Here is a 20,860-nt window from a genome sequence, read left to right on the forward strand (position 1 = left end):
ATATCAGAAGTATTATTCTGCCTCCTTTAGAGACAAAGAAACAAAGCTCATGTGAGCTGAGAGTTTTGCTCAGAATCACCAATTAGTTGCAGAATCAGAATTCAAATTTCTTAGCTCTGTTCTTGAAGTCTATTTTCTCCCTGTATGGTGGTTTGAAAGAAAATGGCTCCCAAAGGGACTGACACTCTATTAGGAGGTGTGGGCTTGTTGGGGGAAATGTGTCACTGTGGGTGCAGGCTTTGAAATCTCTTTTGCTCAAACTTCTCTCAGTGTGGTAGTCAGTCAACTTCCTATTGCCTGCAAGGTGTAAGACTCAGCTCCAGCACCACATCTGTCTCTGTCTCCCAAGTGCTGGGATTAAAGGTCTGCCTGGCCTCTATGGCTAACTAGTATGGGTAGCTCCACAGTCTGATCTTCAGGAAAGCTTTATTTGCTACAGTACAAACAAAATATCGCCATACACGTGTAATTGAGATGACCATTTACTTAAGCATAAACACACACATGTGCGCGCACACACACGTATTTACTAAGGACCACCAGGACCTGGGTCATTCTTCAAAGAGGAATCTACCTTTGGGGTTTTTAATCAGAAAACATCAAGTGTTAGGCATTCCAGAATTGGCTTCCCGTGCCTCTTGAACAACTTTAAGTCCTGCTTCCAGACATTTGACTCCTCCTGTGAGTCTGTATGCTGCTAAACATTGTATACCTGACTGTTGCCTGAGGAAAGAAGGGCTCAGAAGACACACCTGCTGGGGCATGGACAACGCTGAGTATCAGTGCAGGTGCTGGGGTTCATGCAGGTTAGTGGGGACCCAGCCTGTGCAGGGTCTAATTCATGCAGATCAAATGGAGGAAGCTCAGATGCCAGAGGCTTTCATTCAGTGAGCGCCCCTCATACAGAAGGGAGGTGGTCTGAAATGAGGATTTCTTCAGGAAAGAGGCAATGTGGCCATACACGAGTTTTATAAGTTTATTAGTGGAACACAGGAACAGAGAGCTGGGGCCTAAATAAGGGACCCCTGGGCCTAAAACAGACAGAGATCATGACAGATGCAAGTATGGTCACGTGTTGCTCTAGGCTGGGCTGGTTCTTGCAGGACATCCATCATCACATTCCAAGTCTGTGCCCAGATTGTCAGCCTAGAGAACCTTCATCTGCAAGGGGGCATGCAGGCAGAGGGATCAGGGCCTCATGGAGGTATGGAAGGCTAAGAGAAGTGGTTTCTTTGCACTGGGGCAGAAAGATGCATGAATAACTTCCTCAAATCCTGGTGCTGGTTAGTAAAGACTAAGCGGGGTGACTGCAGAGGAGAAGGCGATGTTGGTAACAAAGAAAAGCAAGAACTGAGTGATGGTGAATAGAACAGAAGACGTCCCGGAAGAGAATACAGAGAAAACCAAGGCTGGGCAGATGCAGGGATTGACTGTTGGCTTATCTCATGGTTTTCTTTGTGGGTGAGCCCAAAGCCATGTTCTTCCCGGAAACATCCTTAAATTCACTTGCACTACCCAGTCTGGCCTTGGTCTCTCCACGGGAGCTGCAATTCCCACCACCAGTGACACAGCCCCCAGACAGTATGCTGTAGCCCCCACCAACAGAGCTGGTCCGGTAGCCATAGTTGCCAGTGCTACTGAATCCAAAACTGGCCCCTGCACCAACGGCCCCAGGAGTGGAGCTGCTGATAACTGCTGTAAAAAGAATGGGAGAAAAAGGATCAGTGGGCATTTCAGGACAGAAGCCACCCGAAGTCCCTTCCAGCTTCCAGCCTGCCCAGCTAAAAGATCTCCTTCCTAACTAAAGCCCTCATGTGTGCCTCAAGTTTACATTTAGTGACACATACTCAATCCTGAACAAACCAAGCTCTGAGGAAAACAGCCCAGATGGTACAGAATCCCCGGTCAGGCACCTGCTCTTTCTTGGATGAACAAGAAATAACAAGGTTGCCCTAAAAGGACAGGGGATGCCCAAGCACGAGCCATGTTCTCGCATTAATCTGAGAAGGCATGCTTAAAGTCTTTCACTGTACTTCCAGTGGCTTGAGTTAGGGTGCTCGTGCTGCGGCCCCTTATCAATAGAGTGACCGAGCCTTGCGGGGCCAGGGATAGCGCTACTCTGTGCTTCGTGAAAGCATAGGAGCGGACAGGTGACTCTGACTCAGTTTCCCCTCATGCTTAACAGTGTGGGCGTGGGTAGCAGGAGAGGGTAGGTAGCTACAGAGTTTTACCCCAGCACAGACAACATTTCTGGGGGAAGCGGTGATTGTGCTAAGCAGGGTTGTGAAAAGCTAACTCTCCTGGTGAAGCAGTAGCTCAGAGTGGTGGAGGCAGGAGGTGGAACCCAGGATGCTCTCAGTGGCCACGGTGGCAAGCACCCCCTCGTTCACTTTCTGCTTGCTGACTGCCTGGAGCTATGCCCTCGGAGACATGAAATACTCACAGATGCTCACAGCACTGGTGTGTTCCCCAGACATCCTGCACAGAGAAAACACAGAGAATCTCCATCACAATTAGAATCCTGAGATGAGCTCCCATTCACTAGCTGGCGGGCTCCACTTGCACCAGCCCCGCCAGCCACCAGGCGGTCAGAAAGTGTTAACAACCTCTGTCTCAAGACTTGAACCTCTGCGTCCTTCCTGCCCTCCTGCCCTCCCCACTCTGCCTTCCCCACTTTAGACATATGAGGGCTACAGTCTTGGGGGTCCCATGCTAACACCACTGCTGGGGCCACTCTCCACTTGTGGAGTTTTTCTTGAGCCCATTGCTTGACTACTGGGTAGCTGAGGCCTGAGTAAGTAGTGGCATGGAGTACAGACCCGATAAAGTAGCAATGAATGAAACTCCCGTGTGGCTTTCGACCAGTCCCAGGATTTCCAAACGTCAATGTCCTGTGTCCCCCTAACTGGACTGGACTTTTGTATAGCCCATATTGTTATCAATTGAGTATTTTTAGCTGGCTGCCTTTTATAGAAAAAAAATGCATTTCTCTTAAAAGAAGGTTTTATGCCACAACGGACAAAACTAGAATTATATAACCAAATAAGAAAAGAAATGCCTCTAAAAAATAAATACAGTGAAAAATAAAGCAAGTTAGCTGGAGGAGGGGAGAGAGATGGTGCTATCTGCTGAGAGGCTGAACTTAGGGCCCACGATGAACACAAGGTATTTGTAGGGGCCACCAAGAGAGGCCTTGAAGCTGGCAACATTAAACTGAAACACTCTGAGGAGCTGGAGGGGAACCTAAAGGACATTGCTGTCACACTGTGCGGATGGAAATCTCTCTGGGACTTGTTGAACTGAAAACTATCCATCTACAGCCCCTCCTGTGTCCACATCCCACGGTCTACGGAACCGGATTGGGATGGGGGCTGTAAGGGTTCTCTCAGCGCCTCTGCTGTCACCTGCACTCCTCACCCTCCAGCACCCCTACCTGCACTCCTCGCCCTCCAGCACCCCTACCTGCACTCCTCGCCCTCCAGCACCCCTACCTGCACTCCTCGCCCTCCAGCAGCTTGCGGTAGGTGGCGATCTCAATGTCCAGTGCCAGCTTCACGCTCATCAGCTCCTGGTACTCGCGCATCATCCGCGCCAGCTCCTCCTTGGCCTGGTGCAGGGCACCCTCCAGCTCATCCAGCTTGGCCCGGGCGTCCTTGAGGGCACAGTCTCCTCTCTGCTCGGCATCAGCAATGGCCATCTCCAGATTGGAGCACTAAGAGACAGGAAGTGGCATTCCCCTTGAGTTCTGAGGTACCTGGGTCCTACTCTATTCCCATATGCATGTGCTAATGGCGGCGGGGAGGGGGCGCTCTTCTGTCCTGCTCCACTTCCTGGAATGTATCTGGCAGTGAGGACCTTAACCCGGGCGCAGAGAAGTGTACTATTCTCAGTCTTGTGGCTTTGGGGGAAACCATATAATGGTTCTAGACTTTAGAAGAGGAACAAAATAGGGGAGAAGATCAGGCTTCCCTGAGGAAGGGGTTTCTAGGACAGAGTACAAAGAGAAGGAGACAGGGCAGGAAAAGCCTCCCAGCCTTCCCTGGGGTGTGTAGGAGACCGTCAGGAGCCTTAGCCTTCCCTGGGGTGTGTAAGAGCCCATCAGGAGCCCCAGCCTTCCCTGGGATATGGAGGAACCCATGAGGAGTCCCAGCCTTCCCTGGGGTGTATGTAGGAGCCCGTCAGGAGTCTCAGCCTTCCCTGGGGTGTGTAGGAGCCCATCAGGAGCCCCAGCCTTCCCTGGGATATGGAGGAACACATCAGGAGCCCTGTTACTCACCTGCTTCTTCACATTCTCAATTTCTGATCGCAGCCTCTGGATGAGCCGAGTCAACTCAGAGATCTCGTTCCTGGTGTGTTTGAGGTCATCCCCATGGCGACCAGCTGCCAGCTGCAGCTCCTGGAACTGCAGGTAGGAAGTCGTAAGGCATACATATGACTTGGGGTTACCTGAGCTTACTCTAGCACAGAAACAGTACCTTCGCTTGGAGCCATGTGGCAGAGGAGGGAAGGGACACCCTCCATCCCCAGCTCATAGCCTCCTTGTCTTTAATCATCTGTCCCTGGGAGTATTCATGTCCCTTAAGCCTGGCCGATCTTCCTGAGGGTTGGATTTGGCACAGGACTCTTGGAAGTCCCACCTCTCCGCATTGCGTCTTTGTAAGATGCCTCCCCAGCTATGGCCCTCTCGGCCTGTAGCCCTTTCAAAGTCAAGCCTAAGCCGGGCGGTGGTGGCGCACGCCTTTAATCCCAGCACTCGGGAGGCAGAGGCAGGCGGATCTCTGTGAGTTCGAGACCAGCCTGGTCTACAAGAGCTAGTTCCAGGACAGGCTCCAAAGCCACAGAGAAACCCTGTTTCGAAAAACCAAAAAAAAAAAAAAAAAAAAAAAAACCCAAATTCCTAGCCTGGCATCAAGGCACTCACTTCATGGCCCTGCCTTCCTTTATCTGCTTCCTCAGCTTTGCCAAACAGTCCTTTGATATCTGCTCTTAAAGGACTCTCATGCTCTTGTGCCTCTGAGAGAGTAGGAGCATCTCTCTCCTCCAGAACCCTTCCCCACAGGCTCTCTCTTCCTTATGTAGCTGTAACTAGGCCAAGTCAGGAGGCCTTCCCTAACCCTCTGATTAGGTGCAATTCTGTTCCTGTAATTCTGGGCTTTAGCAGTCAGATCTCACTGACACGTTTCCGTACGTTCCTCAGTGGATGGGTTTTCAGTACGTATAGCATAATGTCCCTCCGGTACCCAAGGGAAAGATCTGATGGGCGAGTAGGTGGCTGGAAGGGTGAGGAGCCAGTCAGCGGAATTTCTCCACTTCCCATTCTCCCTGTCAGCTTAGCTGAGCACAAGCTATACAGACTGTCTTATGGGGCAAGGAAGGAGGGTGAACTTAGCACTGAATATCAGCCATGAATCTCTGTCACCTCGTGTTGTTTGGCTTATCCATGAATAGTCAACAGAGAATATCCCAGCTCAATCTCAGAATTCAACTTAAAGGGAAAACAGAGCAGGTGTGGTCTTCGGCACTTGGGGTGGTGTGTTGCCTTGTCTCCATCCCTGGATGTTCAGCTCTGATGTGGTTTAGCACCATCTGAAGTGACAGCACCATCACCCCTAATCTACTGAGTGCTCTTGGTGAGTCTCCTGCACCTGTAGCGCTCACTTATTCATCTCAGAATGGTGATGATGAAAATCAGTCTCTCACAACACTGGTCAGCACCCAGCCACGGCATCCCTCTCGCTAAGCCCATGGTGGAGTGGAGGAACCAATAACCCATGTGCAAATGGTCTCTAAACCCATCTGTGAGACTTGTCTTATTCTTCTGGAAAGGACTATGGAGATGACAGCCTGTGTTTGAGTGCTGGATCCTGACCACCCAAGGGGGTTAAATCCCGTGGCCATTCCCAGCCCTGGCTGATGAGAGTAAATGGAGAAGGAACTGGGACCAGGTCACTAGTCTGAGCCTTCATCCAAAAGTCTAGGCCTGTGTTGTCCTTTAGGCCCTGAAGGCTAGCCCTTCCCCAACAGGCTAAACCTCTCCATTGGAGACTGGGAAAGAGATGGGGAAGGAGAGATAAGGTCTCCTGGGGGTGATTTATCGAGAGAAAGAGCCCAGGGAACAGCAACGAACAATTAGAAAGTTACCATCATGATCAGAGAAACCAGATTATCTAAGAGTCACCTCCCACCCACACCCATGGGGAAGCTGAGATGTGAGGGATAACAACGCCCTCTTCATCCGTGGAGGTGGACTTGAACGAAAAAGTGGGGGTTGCCTGATCCCAGATCGCACTGGAGAGACCCGTGACTCACTGTAACGACAGAGCTGAGACACTGACATCCACACGCCCCTCCCCCAAGGGTACTTCAGAGTTCTCTGCCTCCAGAAAGCAGGTCCTGCCCAATCCCGCCCAGTCTTAATGCAAGACTCATTTGCTTCTTGCACTTTGTACCCTGAAATGAATACTGCCGGTTTAAGAGGAGCCTAAGGACAGAGCTGTCTTCTCCTTTCTTGCTTCCCACAATGCCAAGGTCAATGTCATATTCCCAGCTAGATGGGTGAGTTATGGTACATAAAAAACTGGGTCCAAACCAGATCGCCCTACACACATGTTGCTGGAGAGGTGCCCAGAGGGGTCCACCCTACCTTGGTCTGGTACACCATCTCGGCCTCGGCTTTGCTCTTCAGGGCAATGTCCTCATACTGAGCACGGACTTCGGCAATGATGCTGTCCAGGTCCAGATTGCGGTTGTTGTCCATGGACAGGATGACAGATGTGTCACTGATGTGGGACTGCATCTGAGCAATCTCCTAGAGGAGAAGAAGAATGCACGACATGCCTATGATAACCAGGGAAAGGTGGCAAAATGATATCCCAGTAGAATAAGCCCAGGGACACCCCAAACAGGCACAAGCAGCATTCCCTAAAGCGCAAGATCAGAGCCCAATATTGCTTTGAAAAACTTTCCAGTAGTTGTAAAGCCAACTGGAAGAAAATCCACATGTCTGTCCAAGAGGGGGCAAGAGGAAGGAAAGCAAAGGAAAATAGGCTGGCCAGCTATCGCCAAATCTTTGAACTACAAAGCCCTCAGCACCCAAATGCTGGAAGGCTCCTGCGCACTTTTAAATGGACTGATAAATAAGTACCTTATCATCACAAGTCCTTCCCGAATCCAAAGCTAGAGGCGAGGACAAGCCTTACCCCTTCGTACAGACACTTGAGGAACTTGATCTCTCCATCCAGAGCGTCCACCTTGGCCTGCAGCTCCACCTTGCTCATGTATGCTGCATCCACATCCTGAAGGAAATCCAGATACTTCCTACTGACCGGTCTCCTTTAAAGCCCCCATCCTGTGGCTAACTGTCCCAGGGAGAGACTCAAGACCCCAGGGGAGGAGCTTGACTTCAGTCCAGACTCACAGTGAGAGAAGGTACAGACCCTGTTCCTCCCTACAGCGACTTGTCTGAGATGTGGTGGCCATCCACAGCTGGACCCTTGTCCATTTACACAGCCATGAAGAAGATGGCTAAGTGTCCTGTGCTAGACCAGCAGTGTCTACGATAGACACAGCCAGCCTCCGTCTCTGGCTTGTCAGCCCCAGGCCCTCTGCTCTTGCCCCTGCAGCCACCATGGGGGATGAAGGCCAGGTGTCCTTCTTACCTTCTTAAGCACCACAAATTCATTCTCAGCGGTTGTACGCTTGTTTATTTCTTCTTCATACCTGCGAGGAAAGCGTCAGTGAACAGGGGCTGGGTGTGCCCGTGTTTGGGTGCCTATATCTGTGTGTGCTCACTGAGAAGTACAAGATGGCTGAATTGTGGATCCGGAAGCAGGTGCTTTCAACTGTCCCAGCTTGGTAGGGCTGCTTGGCTGGGTATCAGTAGGGACCTGCGCTTGGTGGCTGGAGAATTTGGGCCTAGGTTTCTTCTGACACCTAGGGAGTGAGTCCATTTTTCCTCCTCCTTTTCAGCATCCAAATCACAGGAACAGGACAATACCACTGCAACCTGAGATGGACGTTCAGGAAGCTAGAACTACCTGCACCCAGGTCAGGAAAGAATGACTCGGATGCTCAGGACTCAGCGAGAGGAGAAGCTCAATTGGAGCTCTACGTCTTGCTCTGCTGGGGTTTCCTTGGAGCTTGGGACACCCTGGAGCTTAGGAACTGAAGTTCTGTGTTGAACACATACAAGGTCTCTCTCTAGAAAGGTTAGGAAGCAACACATGAAAGAGAAAACTGCCTTCAAGGGCATCCCCAGCACTGCCCAGCAGGTTGAGTATCCACAGTCCAGCCTAGTTGGTTATGCCCATGAAGGCTCTATCTTGTCGGGTGAACTCAGATGGCTTGTTCCACTCGAGTTCAGCCCCCCCTGAGGCCAAATGCAAAAGTCTCAGGGCCTGCTTAGAAAGCCCCACCCCAGGAGCCGGTTAGAGACATGGTGTCCTCACTCACCTCTTCTTGCAGTCCTCCACAGCATCTCGCATGCCCCTCAGCTCCGAGTCCAGCCTCACCCTGTCCCCAGACAGCGTATCCAGCTGCTTTTGCAGGCTGCTGATGTGGGCCTCGTACACAGGCTCCAGGTTCTTCCTGCAGTTGTTCAGGTCCAGCTGCTGCAGCAGCTCCCACTTGGTCTCCAGCACCTGGTTCTGCTGCTCCAGAAAGCGCACCTGCAAGCCAAACCCACAGCCCACTGTTCCCTCTCTGCAGCCAACAGGGAGGAAGGGATGGGAGACTTTGTTTCCAGGGGGAAAGGACGGGTTTTGATCTGCTCTGTGACCTTCAAAGGTGACCTCTGGGAGAAAAATGACACCCATGTACCTCCCCCTGGCAATCCTCAGTCTAGCAGCCAGGAGGCAGCTCTGGAGGGTCGTGAGGAGCCCAATATGCATTTATCTCCAACCTGTTACAATGTTGGCTGTTTGTCTCCTGGCCCAGTTTAAATCTGCTAGGTAAGCATTGAGGGGCTGCAGGAATGTCTCTCTGTGGCAAGCTCTTAGATTTGAATTTGCCTGCCAGCTTCCCAGTGTGGGCCTGGGGACCTCGTCTGTTTGCCTGCTCTCTCTCCACATCTGTGGCTTCTCCCACCCTACCTGGAAGCCAGGTACCCAACTGAACTGGGGTCTTGAGCTCTCCTCTTTGATTTGCCAGGAAGTTTCCATTGTTAAAGACTCACCTACCCCTTACTCCTTGGTGCTCAGACTTGAGTAATCATCAGTATTCCTAGAGGGCTCTTCAAAATGCAGACTGCATAGGGTCCTGGCATTCCACCCCTTCCAAGGTAACTGCTGGTCTCTCCTCTACCTTCTAAGTCCCACTGGCTCTGCCCCCACTTAGCCACTTCTTTACCAAGAGTTCACTTGCTCTGCTTCCTAGAGACCTTCCAAATAAAGCTGTCTCAAGCTCCTTGCAAGCCTTTGGTCCTGTCCCTCAGTCCTGGTGTGTAAGATATTGCCTGCTTCCTCTCTGCTCTGTCCTGAACTATGTCTGTATCCTGCAAAAGGGTCCCCTCATCCTCTCTCCAGACAGGGTCCCCCACCCACCCAGGGCAGTGAAAGTGCAGGAAGAAAGGAGTACTTAGCTATCAGCTGTCCCACCTTGTCGATGAAGGAGGCGAACTTGTTGTTCAGAGCCTTGATCTGCTCCCGCTCCTGCGCGCGCACCTTCTGGATCTCTGGGTCCAGCTCCACATTGAGTGGGGCCAGTAGGCTCTTGTTGACCGTGACCTGGTGGATGCCTCCCGGCAGACACAGGGATGGGTTTGAAGGCCCCAAAGCCCCACTGCCAAACATACTACCAGCAAAACCACTCGCCCTATTCCGTCCAAACCCATATCCCCCTGTGCGCCCGCTAACGCCAGCCACATTGTAGGAGATGCTCCTGGCACCCCTCAGGCTGTAGAGACTCCGACTGCTGAAGCCCCCACCTAGGCCTTTGCCCCCTGCCCGGTAAGAGGAAGAGCTGCTGGACAGCACAGCTGAGCAGCCGCTGAAGCCCCTGTTGCCAGCTCCAGGCTTGCAGGTGAATTGACGGTTCATCATGAAGAAGCCACAGAGTGGATTTGAGATGTACAACCTTCCCAAAGAGACAGTGACCTGTTTACCCGCTTGTGATCTCAGTCTTCCCCTTTATAGAGCTCAAGAGAACAATTGCCCTAATTGGTGGGTTTAGTTTGCCTGGAAGGAAAAAAATCATTTTCTCCTATCAAAATCAGAGACATGGGGTAACTTGAAAACTCCCAAAGTGCTGGCTTGCAAGTCTTCTGCATGTAATTGAGTCTTATCTTATTAGCATGGGGTAATTAGCTGGCCATATTATCCCCAGAAGATCTTGACTAGGAAGCTTGTCCTGATCCCTACGTACTTCTTCAGAGGGCCGGGAGAGTGGGAGGCTGAGGAGGCTGCTAATTGTCAGTGTGTCTCTGAGAAACCCTGCACCTGGGCCAGCACCAGCTCACCTGATTCAGGGACCCCGACTGTCGCTTTCATGTGGTTAGGAAGTCCCGAGGCCTGGCTTTCCAAGGCTGCCAGAGGTGGTTCTCAGGTCCGACTTGCCAGGGGTGCAGAATGGGAAACGATCCAAATCCAGACTCCACCCTCTGGCAGTGAAGCTCCTGCTGTGCCCTCAGGGTAGGTCCCTTGCTCCTCTGTGCCAGCCAGGTGCCTGCCTGCCTCCGCCTGTATACACAGACTTCCACCCCAGTCTTGGAGCCTCAGAGTGACGTCATCACCACTGTGTATAATGGTGGACACAGGGGCAATATTTTGCAGTATAGAGAGCTCCTTGCACATAGCATGCTCTGTCTGGAATGTCTGCAGAGAGATGGTAACAGTCTCCATTTCATAAGTGGGAAAGCTGAGGCTTGGAAAGTTGAGGGCTTTATTCCTGTAGCAAACATTTCATAAATCCTTTCTCTGTAAGAATCTCAGAGGATGAAAATCACCTAGAAACACACAGGCCTCTTGATGTGGGATTCCCCTCTGGATGCTATAAATATATTTTATTGCCATTGGTTAATGAAGAAGCTGTTTTGGCCCATGGCAGGGCAGAATATAACAAGGCAGGAAATCCAAGCAGGGACAGAAGAAGAAAGAAAGCGGAGTCAGGTCAGACGCCTGTCAGTCACTGAGGAAATAAGACATAAAAAAATAAGGTAGCATGACGGTCACGTAGCAATACATAGACTAATTGAAATGAGTTAATTTAAGATATAAGAGCTAGCTAGAAATATGCCTAAGTCATCAGCCAAACAGTGTTGTAATTAATATAGTTTCTGTGTGATTATTTGGGTCTGGGAGGCCGGAAAATGAAAGCACAGTCTCTACTTACAATCTGCCGCAAGGATTTCCCTTTTGGACTTCCAACTCCATGTTCTGAGCCACACAGGCCTTTCCATGAGCCCACCCTAATGGCCAACCAGCTGGTTCCTTAGCACACACATCTACTCAGTCAGTTAGCAAACATCTGAGCCTGAGCGCCCCAGGTGTTGCGCTGTGTTCTGAAACCCTGGACAAAGAAGACCAAACATGGCTCAGAATTCTAGGAGGCAGTCAAATTATCATTCGACCCCTGACGCTGCCAATGCATGGGACCCAAGAGTTTCACAATCCCCAAACCTCAGATATACCCACAGTCAGCAATTTCCTCCTTAAACCCAGCATCCCACTAGTGCAGCACCTGACTGCAGTTTCTGCAGTGGTGATGAAGCATCCAACATTGTTGCACCAAGCAAATGCAGCCTTCTTTATGCAAAATAGCTCTTCTCTGGTATGAAAAAGCGTTTCCCTAGATGTTCCCAGTTTCACCACAGGCAATGGCCACTGTCAACTTTTTTAATCTTTTCTCCTGATCATAAAAGTTCTCATCCTCCCCAGGCTCCCTCATGAGAGAGGCAGAATGCATGAGGACGAAGACAACAGTGTCCTGGTTCCGATGCTGCACACTGCAGCCAAGCCCACCCTGAAAGCCCTGACTGACTCCTATGGCAGGCCCTGAAAACCCTCCCTGGCTTATTGGCCCCTCTTCAACCACTCATCTCTGCCCAGGAATGGGATCCAATATTCAGATCCAACTAGTGTTAGTATTTAGAAATTGCCAGAAACGATGACTTTCCCATGCAGTTTGTTAGATCAATGTAGTGGAGTGCAGACAAAGCAGACGGGCAGCCTTCTAAAGAGGACAGGATGCAGACCCAACCACAGGGAGCTGAGGCCCGAGTCTCATGGATTTGTAGAATGGCACAGGCGTGCTGTACCTTACTTCAAGCTGGACTCTGTCGACTGTGTGGTCCCGGGACATGATTGCTTCTGCCGTGTCCTTCCTTCATCCCTAGAGAGGAAACATGAGTTAGGCCTCCATGACAGCCCTGCAGAAGCAACAGCATCCAAAGGTGACTTTGGATGGTTCAAGGAAAACGTCTGTAGGTTATGGGGGGCAGGGGAGAGACGGCAGTTGTGTCTACCGAACATGCTGATGGTTGCTAGCTAAAATTAGATAGTGTTGGGGTCCAGGCTGATCCAAGGTTTTTGGGGGGGCTCAGATGAAAGGATAAAGGTGTGATGGATAGTTTTATGTCAATTTTACACAAGCCAAAGTCATCTAAGAGGAGGGAACCTCAATTAAGAAAATGCCCCCCACAGGGCTGGAACCATGGCTAAAGCACTGACTACTCTTCCAGGGGGCCTGGTTTCAATTCCCAGCACCCACATGGAGGCTAAAATTGTCTGTAAGTCTAAGATCTGACACTCTCACACAGACATGCATGCACCAAATGGACCAGATTTAAAAATAAAAATAAATAAATTTTTAGAAAGAAAGAAAAGAAAGAAAGAAAGAAAGAAAGAAAGAAAGAAAGAAAGAAAGAAAGAAAGAAAGAAAGATAATGCCTCCATAATATTCAGCTGCAGACAAGCCTGTAGGGCATTTCTTAATTAGTGACTGATGCAGGAGGACCCTACCCATTGTGGATGGTGCCAACCTAGGGTGGTGGTCCTGAATTCTGTAAGAAAGCAGGCTGAACAAGCCACGAGGAGCAAGTCAGTAAGTAGCACCCTGTGGTGATATTTTCTTTGTGATCTAACAAATAAAGCTTGCCTGAAGATCAGAGTGCAGAGCTAGCTATACTAGCTAGCCAAAAGAGGTCAGGCAGTGATGGCACACACTCCCAGCTCTGGGAGACAGAAGCAGACAGATCTCTGTTAGTTCAAGACCACCTTGGGCTACATGAAATTGACCCAGTCTAAAAGAGAAACAGAGCCAGGCAATGATGGCTCATGCCTTTAATCCCAGTACTTGGGAGTCACACGCCTTTAATCCTAGTACTTGGGAGTCACACACCTTTAATCCCAGTACTTGGGAGTCACACGCCTTTAATCCCAGCACTAGGAAGGTGAGGCAGGAAGGAACATGGCTGGGCCAAGAGAGGAATATAAGGTAGGAGGAGACAGGAGCTCAGAGCAGTCTGAGGATGCAGTCTGTGTGGGAGCCCACAGAAGTGTATCCATCCCACTTTGACTAAAGGTCAGAGAGCTCAGACCTGTTCTTGCTCCTTCAAGGTTATATGATAGAAGGTTTGACCCAAGGTGTGACTACTAACTGGATGACCTAGCCTGTGGTTACCTGGTGTTCTGGGTATTAAGAAGGTAATTACTTTGTGCCTTGTATCATGGTAAAGAAGTCTTTTGCTGTTGAAAGGAGCTGCGGGCTGCGTTCCTGCCACCTGGCTCCTGGACGCCAGCTAGTTTATGCCCCGAAATAACAACACACAAACTGTATTATTTTAAACACTGCTTGGCCCATTAGCTCTAGCCCTTACTGGCTAATTCTCATATCCTGATCAACCCATCTCTAATAATCTGTGTAGCACCAGTCTTACCGGGAAAGATTCAGCATGTCTGACCTGGCAGCTTGCTTCATTGCGTCTGCCCTGGAGAGCAGCGGCATGGCCTCTGTCTAAGGAGTCTTACCTCACTTCCTCTTCCTCCCAGCATTCTGTTCTGTTTACTCCACACACCTATGTTCTAACCTATCAGGCCCAAGCAGTTTCTTTATTAATTAACCAATGACCTTCCTCCATCATTTTGCCTCCCCCCTTCTGTTTGGATTGGAAATAAACGCAAGGTGAATCTCAGTAGTTACTGGATGCCCTCCTGATTCTATCACTTGTCTGTGCCTATTTCTTCCCCAATCCTCACTCTTCCCCACAATGGGTGAATATGTCGGGCTGGACATGGCAAGCCTGTGCCTGCTGTCCGAGGATTTGCAGAGACAGGACCGCCCCTTTGGCCTGAGCATTGGTAGAGGTGAGAACTCTCGTGGCTGGCCACCCTGCTTCTCTGATTCTTTAGCTTTCTCCCTCTGGTAGCTGACTCTGAGTTTTTATTATTAAGACCAATTTGTGCTACAGCTCTCCTCCATGGTCTCTGCATCAGCTCCTGCCTCTAGGTTCCTGCCCTGCTGGAGTTCCTGTCCTGACCTCCTCTGATGATGAACAAAGATATGATCTGGAAGTGCAGGCAAAATAAGCCCTTCCCCCACAAGTTGCTTTTGGCTGTGGTGTTTTATCACAGCAATAGTAACCTAACTAAGACAAAAGGAAATGCTAGTTCTGTGTGCTTACCTAGGGGCAGACTTGATAAGATCCAGTCCAGAGCTGGTAGAGTCTTGAAGGAGTTAGGGTTTTGGTTCCTGGGAACCCAGCTCCCCTCCTCACCAGTCAAGGGCTGTGGTAATCAATGGTAATCAATCCTAAGGCAACTATGTCTGAGGTGTCCTGTGTTTCCCTCACCAATGTTGCTTGATTTAGCTTTCTGTTGACCTTGGCACATAGTCCCTTTCGAATAGTATATCAGGTGCTGTACTTCCTAATAAACTTTCCTGGCATAAGCTGTAAGCTTATACACGATCTCCTGGTTCCAATTTTTGTCTTCTGTATTTTATCATCCCAAGTTCTTGCCTTCACACCTCAAAGTTTGGAACCCTTATTCCTTTGGGTTCAAGTAAAGAGAGTAAATTCCTGTTGCTGAAGATGCCTCATGCTTGGCTTCAGGGTGTGTTGAATTCAAGCTGAGGCTGAACTGAAGGTCCCTTCCTTCTGGCAGGCTTTCACAGTGCTGCAAGGCACCAGCGCAGACTCTAGGGGAAACTGTCACCAACAGTCCTGCTCATCTTTGAACCCTGAGTTCCCACAGATGAAATAGTAACACAACTTTTGACTGTCATGGGGGCAAATCACTGCTTTCTGTTTGAACTTAAGGCCTTCCCACAAGAGGGAACTCACATCTAGTTCCAGAAGTCAGGACAAAAGACAGTAGCTGGGAGATCATAGTACCTAGGAGAAGGCCACCATTACTGTTCAATGTGTGTACCACACCTGACAGGTGAGTTTCTAGACATCAGTGTCACATCCAGAGGTCAGTGCTGCTATCAGCCTGGATTGACTGTGGAAGGAAACTTGGTTTTGCAGTAGGTGGTTACACTACAGAGACTTACACTGATCAAGCTCTTAAGAATGCTTGGTGGTTGCGGTAGCATAATGGCTCCGTAATCAACCACAGAGGGCAGAAAATAATCAAGCATCTGCATCACCCTCTCCAAAACTCAGAGAGCATTGTGGAAGAGGAGGATGGACAGAAAAAGAAGTGGAGCATTGTGTAGCTATTTCCTCTGAACTAAAACATTCTCTCCTAGAGGGAGGCTTGTTAAGACTCAAGAACTAATCAAGCGTGGTAGCATACACCTTTTTGTCTCAGCACTTGGGAGGCAGAAGCAAACGGATATCTCGAGTACCAGGTCAGTCAGGGCTACATTGTCTCAAAATAAAGAAATAAAGACAAGAAAAAAAAAAAGATTCAGGAAATAAATGAAACTTAGAAGGCCCAAGAAATAAGTGAAACTCACAGGTCTTAAGAAGATCCTGAAGCTTACAGGACTCAAAGGGTCCCTTCCCAGAGTTATATAAGCAGTTAAATCAACAGAGAGAAGAGACTGAGCAACCAAGCTACCTACATGTTGTGCCAAGAGTCCCAAATCATCAGTCATGTAGGGGTGGACTTTTCTGCAATGCAGCTACCCCTGCATTGAGTCACCCATGGGTTTGTAAGTAAACCACTAAACTGACTGATTCACTAAGACTATCCTACTGGGATATCCTCATGGGCTTTACCTCCTGCCCCAGCTTTCTGCAGTCCAGAGCTTGGGTCAGGGAACAGCAGATCTCTGCACATTGCACTTTCTTCACATTCCTTGCCCTCCCCTGCCATACTTAGAATAACAAACAGGAAAGATGCTGACTGCATGCTGTGGCAGGGGAGTCATTAGCATTCTTACCCAGAGGTGGTATAACTGTTAGGAAGGTAACCACCCCCTTTCTGCTTAGATTGGAGGCCCACTAGCCATAAAGAACTCATTAGAACTGTAACCCTAGTTAAAAGGTAACAGATAGGAAGGTCATAGGCCTTAAGTGGGGGAAACCTACTGCTGCTGCTTTGGTAAGGGAACATGTTGTCAAGCTGATTTTTATACCTAAGAGTAGTGCTGCTCTCAGCCATGGTCAGAGATGCTTCTTTTTACAGTGGGCAGAGATAAGTGCAGAGACCCCAGCTGGTCAGCATACTAAGAATAGTGGATTATTAAATACTCAGCCCTAAGTGGGACTCTTCTTCTCTCCCCCCTCCCTGTCCCTCCATCCCTTCTTTCCTCCCTCCCTCCCACTCCTTCTCCATCCTTCCTTCTTCCTCCCCCCCCCCCACAATACAGGGAATACTGAAGAAGAGGGGGTGGGGAATGTAAAAGCCATGGGGTATGAAGAGGTACTGTGTTCTGGATATGACATGACCACTGTAGTCATGACGCTGTGGTCATCTAAGCCAGATCTGCAGGACACTGTGGCTGTCAGGGAGGAGGAGGAGAGCATAAGGCCCTATACCTAGGCTAAATAGCTATTTCACTGCTGAAGGAAGGGGGCTCTTATTTTAGGGTGTGGCCACTGATTAGTTGACTGTGACTCCACATCCATGCACATGCAAGCAACTCTAATTAATTTCAGTGGGCTGTAAGAGATAATAAATAGATAGTAGCAGGGAGACATTTGGAACAAGGGTTCTAGAAGAAATGTGATAAGAGAAAATCGGGGGTGAATATTATCAAAATGCATTATGGATCAATATGAAATTATCAAAGAATAAATAAAAATAACTTTTAAAATCTGATAAAAAGCCAGAGAGATGGCTCAGTGGGTTAAGACACTTGGTTTGAAGCCTGAGGATCTGAGTTCAATTCCCAGGGCCCACATGGTATGAGAGAACTGACTTAAAAAATTGTCCTCTGACCTCCACACATCCACACATACATAAACACACACACACACAAGTAAATAAATAAGCGGGCTGAAGAGAAAACTCAGAGGTTAAGAACACTTGCTACCCTTGAGAGGATCCAGGTCAATCCCTAGCTCACAACCACCTGCATCTCCAGCTCCCAGGGATCTAACTCCCTCTTCTGACTCCATGAACATGAGGCTTGCACAATATACATGTATGTACATGCAGGCAAAACACTCATCCATGTAAAGTAAACAAATCCTAAAGTTATCAAAGTAAATTCAATAAAAGCTTTTAAAGAAATAAACTAATATTATACAATAAGCAAGTATTCGTCTGTAAAACACAATCAGCCTCGCCTCATAAAGTTTCAGAGTTCAGTGCAGAAAGGTGAAGCTGCCCTTTAGAAGACAGCCAAGGGGGCAAAGAAGGTGGCTCAGTCAGCACAGGGCTTTCCTGAGTTTGCCCAGAATTCAGGTAAAGATCCACGTGTGGTGGGATGGGAGGTAGAGACGGGTAAATTGTGGGAGCCTAGACTACTTGTCAAAGTTCCAAGCCAATGAAAGAGCTCCCTTCCACAAAAGTGGATAGAATCTAAGAAATGATGCCTGAGGTGATCTAAAGACCTTCGTGTATTCAAGAACACACACACACATACAGAGCAGGTGCGGGGGAGGGAGTATAACAAGGCAGGCCAAGAACTTTAACTATTTTGGTCACTCAGTAGCCATTTGTTCAGCTGCCGAGTGAGTATTTTGGGCTTGGGCTTCTCTTATCCACTGGTTGCATAGGCCAGGAAGGTAAGACTATCCCACAGACCATTGGCTTCATCTCTGGCCCCTAATTCTCCTTTTTTCCCTGAGACTGCAGACCTGGAAGCAGCCACTTGAGATAGATAATACACACACACACACACACACACACACACACACATACAAACACACACACACACACACACACGGCAGAATTTAGCACAACGTCTCCTAGACCAAGCTAAGCTATCCTAATTCTGTGCCTTCTCTACTCAGCCAGGCTCTATGTTATTACTCAAAGGGACTAAACAGTCATCTATAGAATATCCCATCCAAACAGAAAAGAATATACCTTCTTCTCAGCACCTCATGGAACCTTCTCAAAAATTGACCACATACTCAGTAACAAAACAAACCTCAACAAATACAGAAAAATTGGAATAACCCAATGTCCCTTATTAGCTCACCATGCTTTAAAACTAAAAGTCAACAGCAATACCAATTCCAGAAAGCCCACAAACACATGGAAATTAAACAATGCACACCTGAATCATCAATGGGTCAAGGAAGAAATAAAGGGGGAAATTAAAGACTCCCTAAAATTCAATGAAAATGACCACACAACATACCCAAATTATGGGACACAATGAAAGCAGTGTTAAGAAGAAAGCTCATAGCACCAAATGCTTAGATAAAAAAAAAGCTGGAAAAATTCCACACTAGTGAATTAACTGAACATTTGAAAACTTTAGAACAAAAAGAAGCAAATTCACCTAAGAGAACTAGATGGCAGGAAATAATCAAATTCAGAGCTGAAATCAACAAAATAGAAACAAAGAAAACAACACAAAGAATCAATGAGACAAAGAGTTGGTTCTTCAAGAAAAATCAACAAAATAGACAAACCTTTATCCAAACTAACCAAAAAGAAGAAAGAGAATATCCAAATTAACAAAATCAGAAATGAAAAGGCGGACATAACAATGGACACGGAGGAAATACAGAGAATCAAGTCATATTTCGAAAATCTATACTCCACAAAATTGGAAAACATAAAGAAAATGGACAACTTTCTGGATAAATATCACTTACCAAAATTAAATCAAGACCAGAAAAGCAAATTAAATGGCCTATAACTGCTGAAATAATAGAAACAGTCATCAAAAGTCTCCCAACCAAAAAATAAAAATAAAAAAAAAAAAAACAGGACCAGATGGTTTCAGCTCAGATTTCTACAAGATTTTCAAAGAAGAACCAATAACAATACTCCTCAAATTATTCGACACAATAGAAACAGAAGGAACATTGCCAAACTCTTTTTATGAGGCTACAATTACCCTGATACCCAAACCACAGAAAGACATTACTAAGAAAGAAAATTACAGACCAATATCACTCATGAACATTGATGCAAAAATACTAAATAAAATACTGGCAAATCGAATCCAAGAACACATCAGAACCATCATCCACCATGATTAGGTTGGCTTCATCCCAGAGACGCAGGGAAGGGTCAACATACGAAAATCTGTCAACGTAATTCACCATATAAACAAACTAAAAAATAAAAACCACATGATCATCTCATTAGATGCTGAAAAAGCTTTCGACAAAATACAACATCCCTTCATGATAAAGGTCTTGGAGAGAGCTCTGATACAAGGAACATACCTAAATATAATAAAGGCAATATAAAGCAAGCCAACAGCCAACATCAAACTAAATAGAGAGAAACTCACAGTGATCCCACTGAAATCAGGAACATGACAAGGTTGTCCACTCTCTCCATATCTATTCAATATAGTTCTTGAGGTCCTAGAAGAGCAATAAGACAACAAAAGGAGATCAAAGGGATACAAACTGGAAAAGAAGAAGTCAAACTCTCACTGTTTGCTGATGATATGATAGTTTACATAAGCAACCCCAAAAATTCTACCAAGAAGCTTCTACAACTCATAAACACTTTCAGTAATGTAGCAGGATACAAGATTAACTCAAAAAATTAGTATTCCTCCTGTACACAAATGATAAAAGGGCTGAGAAATAAATCAAAAAAAATCACCCTTCCCAATAGCCACAAATAACATAAAATATCTCAGAGTAAATCTAACCAAACAAGTGGAAGACTTGTATGACAAGAACTTTAAATCTTTGAAGAAGGAAATTGAAGAAGACATCAGAAAGTAGAAAGACCTCCCATGGTCTTGGAAAGATAGAATTGACATAGTAAAAATGGCAATCTTACCAAAAGCAATCTACAGATTCAATGCAATGCCCATAAAAATCCCACAAAATTCTTCACATACCTCGAAAGAACAGTACTCAACTTCATATGGAAAAGCAAAATACCTAGGATAGCCCAAACAATCCTGGGAAATAAAAGAACTTCTTGAGGCATCATAATCTCTGACTTCAAACTCTACTACAGAGCTGCAGTACTGAAAACAGCCTGGTATTGGCATAAAAATAGACAGGAGGACCAATGGAACTGAATTGAAGGCCAGGATATTAATCAACACACTTTTGAACGTCTGATTTTGACAAAAAGCAAAGAATATCAAATGGAAAAAAGAAAGCATATTTAACAAGTGGTGCTGGTATAACCGGATATCAACATGTAGAAGAATGAAAATAGACCCATATCTATCTCCATGCACAAAACTCATGTAGTGTGGAGCTGCGGGCCTCCTTTTCGTCCTGCCCGGCTCCTGCACGGCTAGCTTTACACCAGAAATAACAACACACAAATTGTATTCATTTAAACACTGCTTGGCCCATTAGCTCTAGCCCTTA

The 20,860-nt window shown here is 47.5% G+C and overlaps 1 protein-coding gene across 1 annotated transcript; it reads right to left on the reverse strand.

Moving 5' to 3' along the window:
* Positions 1 to 998: 998 nt before the first annotated feature.
* LOC130888474 (keratin, type II cytoskeletal 73) lies at positions 999 to 10,034 on the reverse strand. Its single transcript, XM_057791406.1, has 9 exons — positions 9,594 to 10,034; positions 8,452 to 8,666; positions 7,659 to 7,719; positions 7,200 to 7,295; positions 6,644 to 6,808; positions 4,277 to 4,402; positions 3,492 to 3,712; positions 2,444 to 2,478; positions 999 to 1,695 (listed from the first exon to the last, which is right to left on the reverse strand). The coding sequence occupies exons 1-9, from the start codon at positions 10,032 to 10,034 to the stop codon at positions 1,439 to 1,441; spliced, it is 1,617 nt and encodes a 538-aa protein (XP_057647389.1). The 3' UTR covers positions 999 to 1,438.
* Between the last annotated feature and the right edge of the window lie 10,826 nt (positions 10,035 to 20,860).

The sequence above is a fragment of the Chionomys nivalis genome, chromosome 17 (genome assembly GCF_950005125.1).
Source record: "Chionomys nivalis chromosome 17, mChiNiv1.1, whole genome shotgun sequence".
Taxonomy (NCBI): Eukaryota; Metazoa; Chordata; class Mammalia; order Rodentia; family Cricetidae; genus Chionomys; species Chionomys nivalis.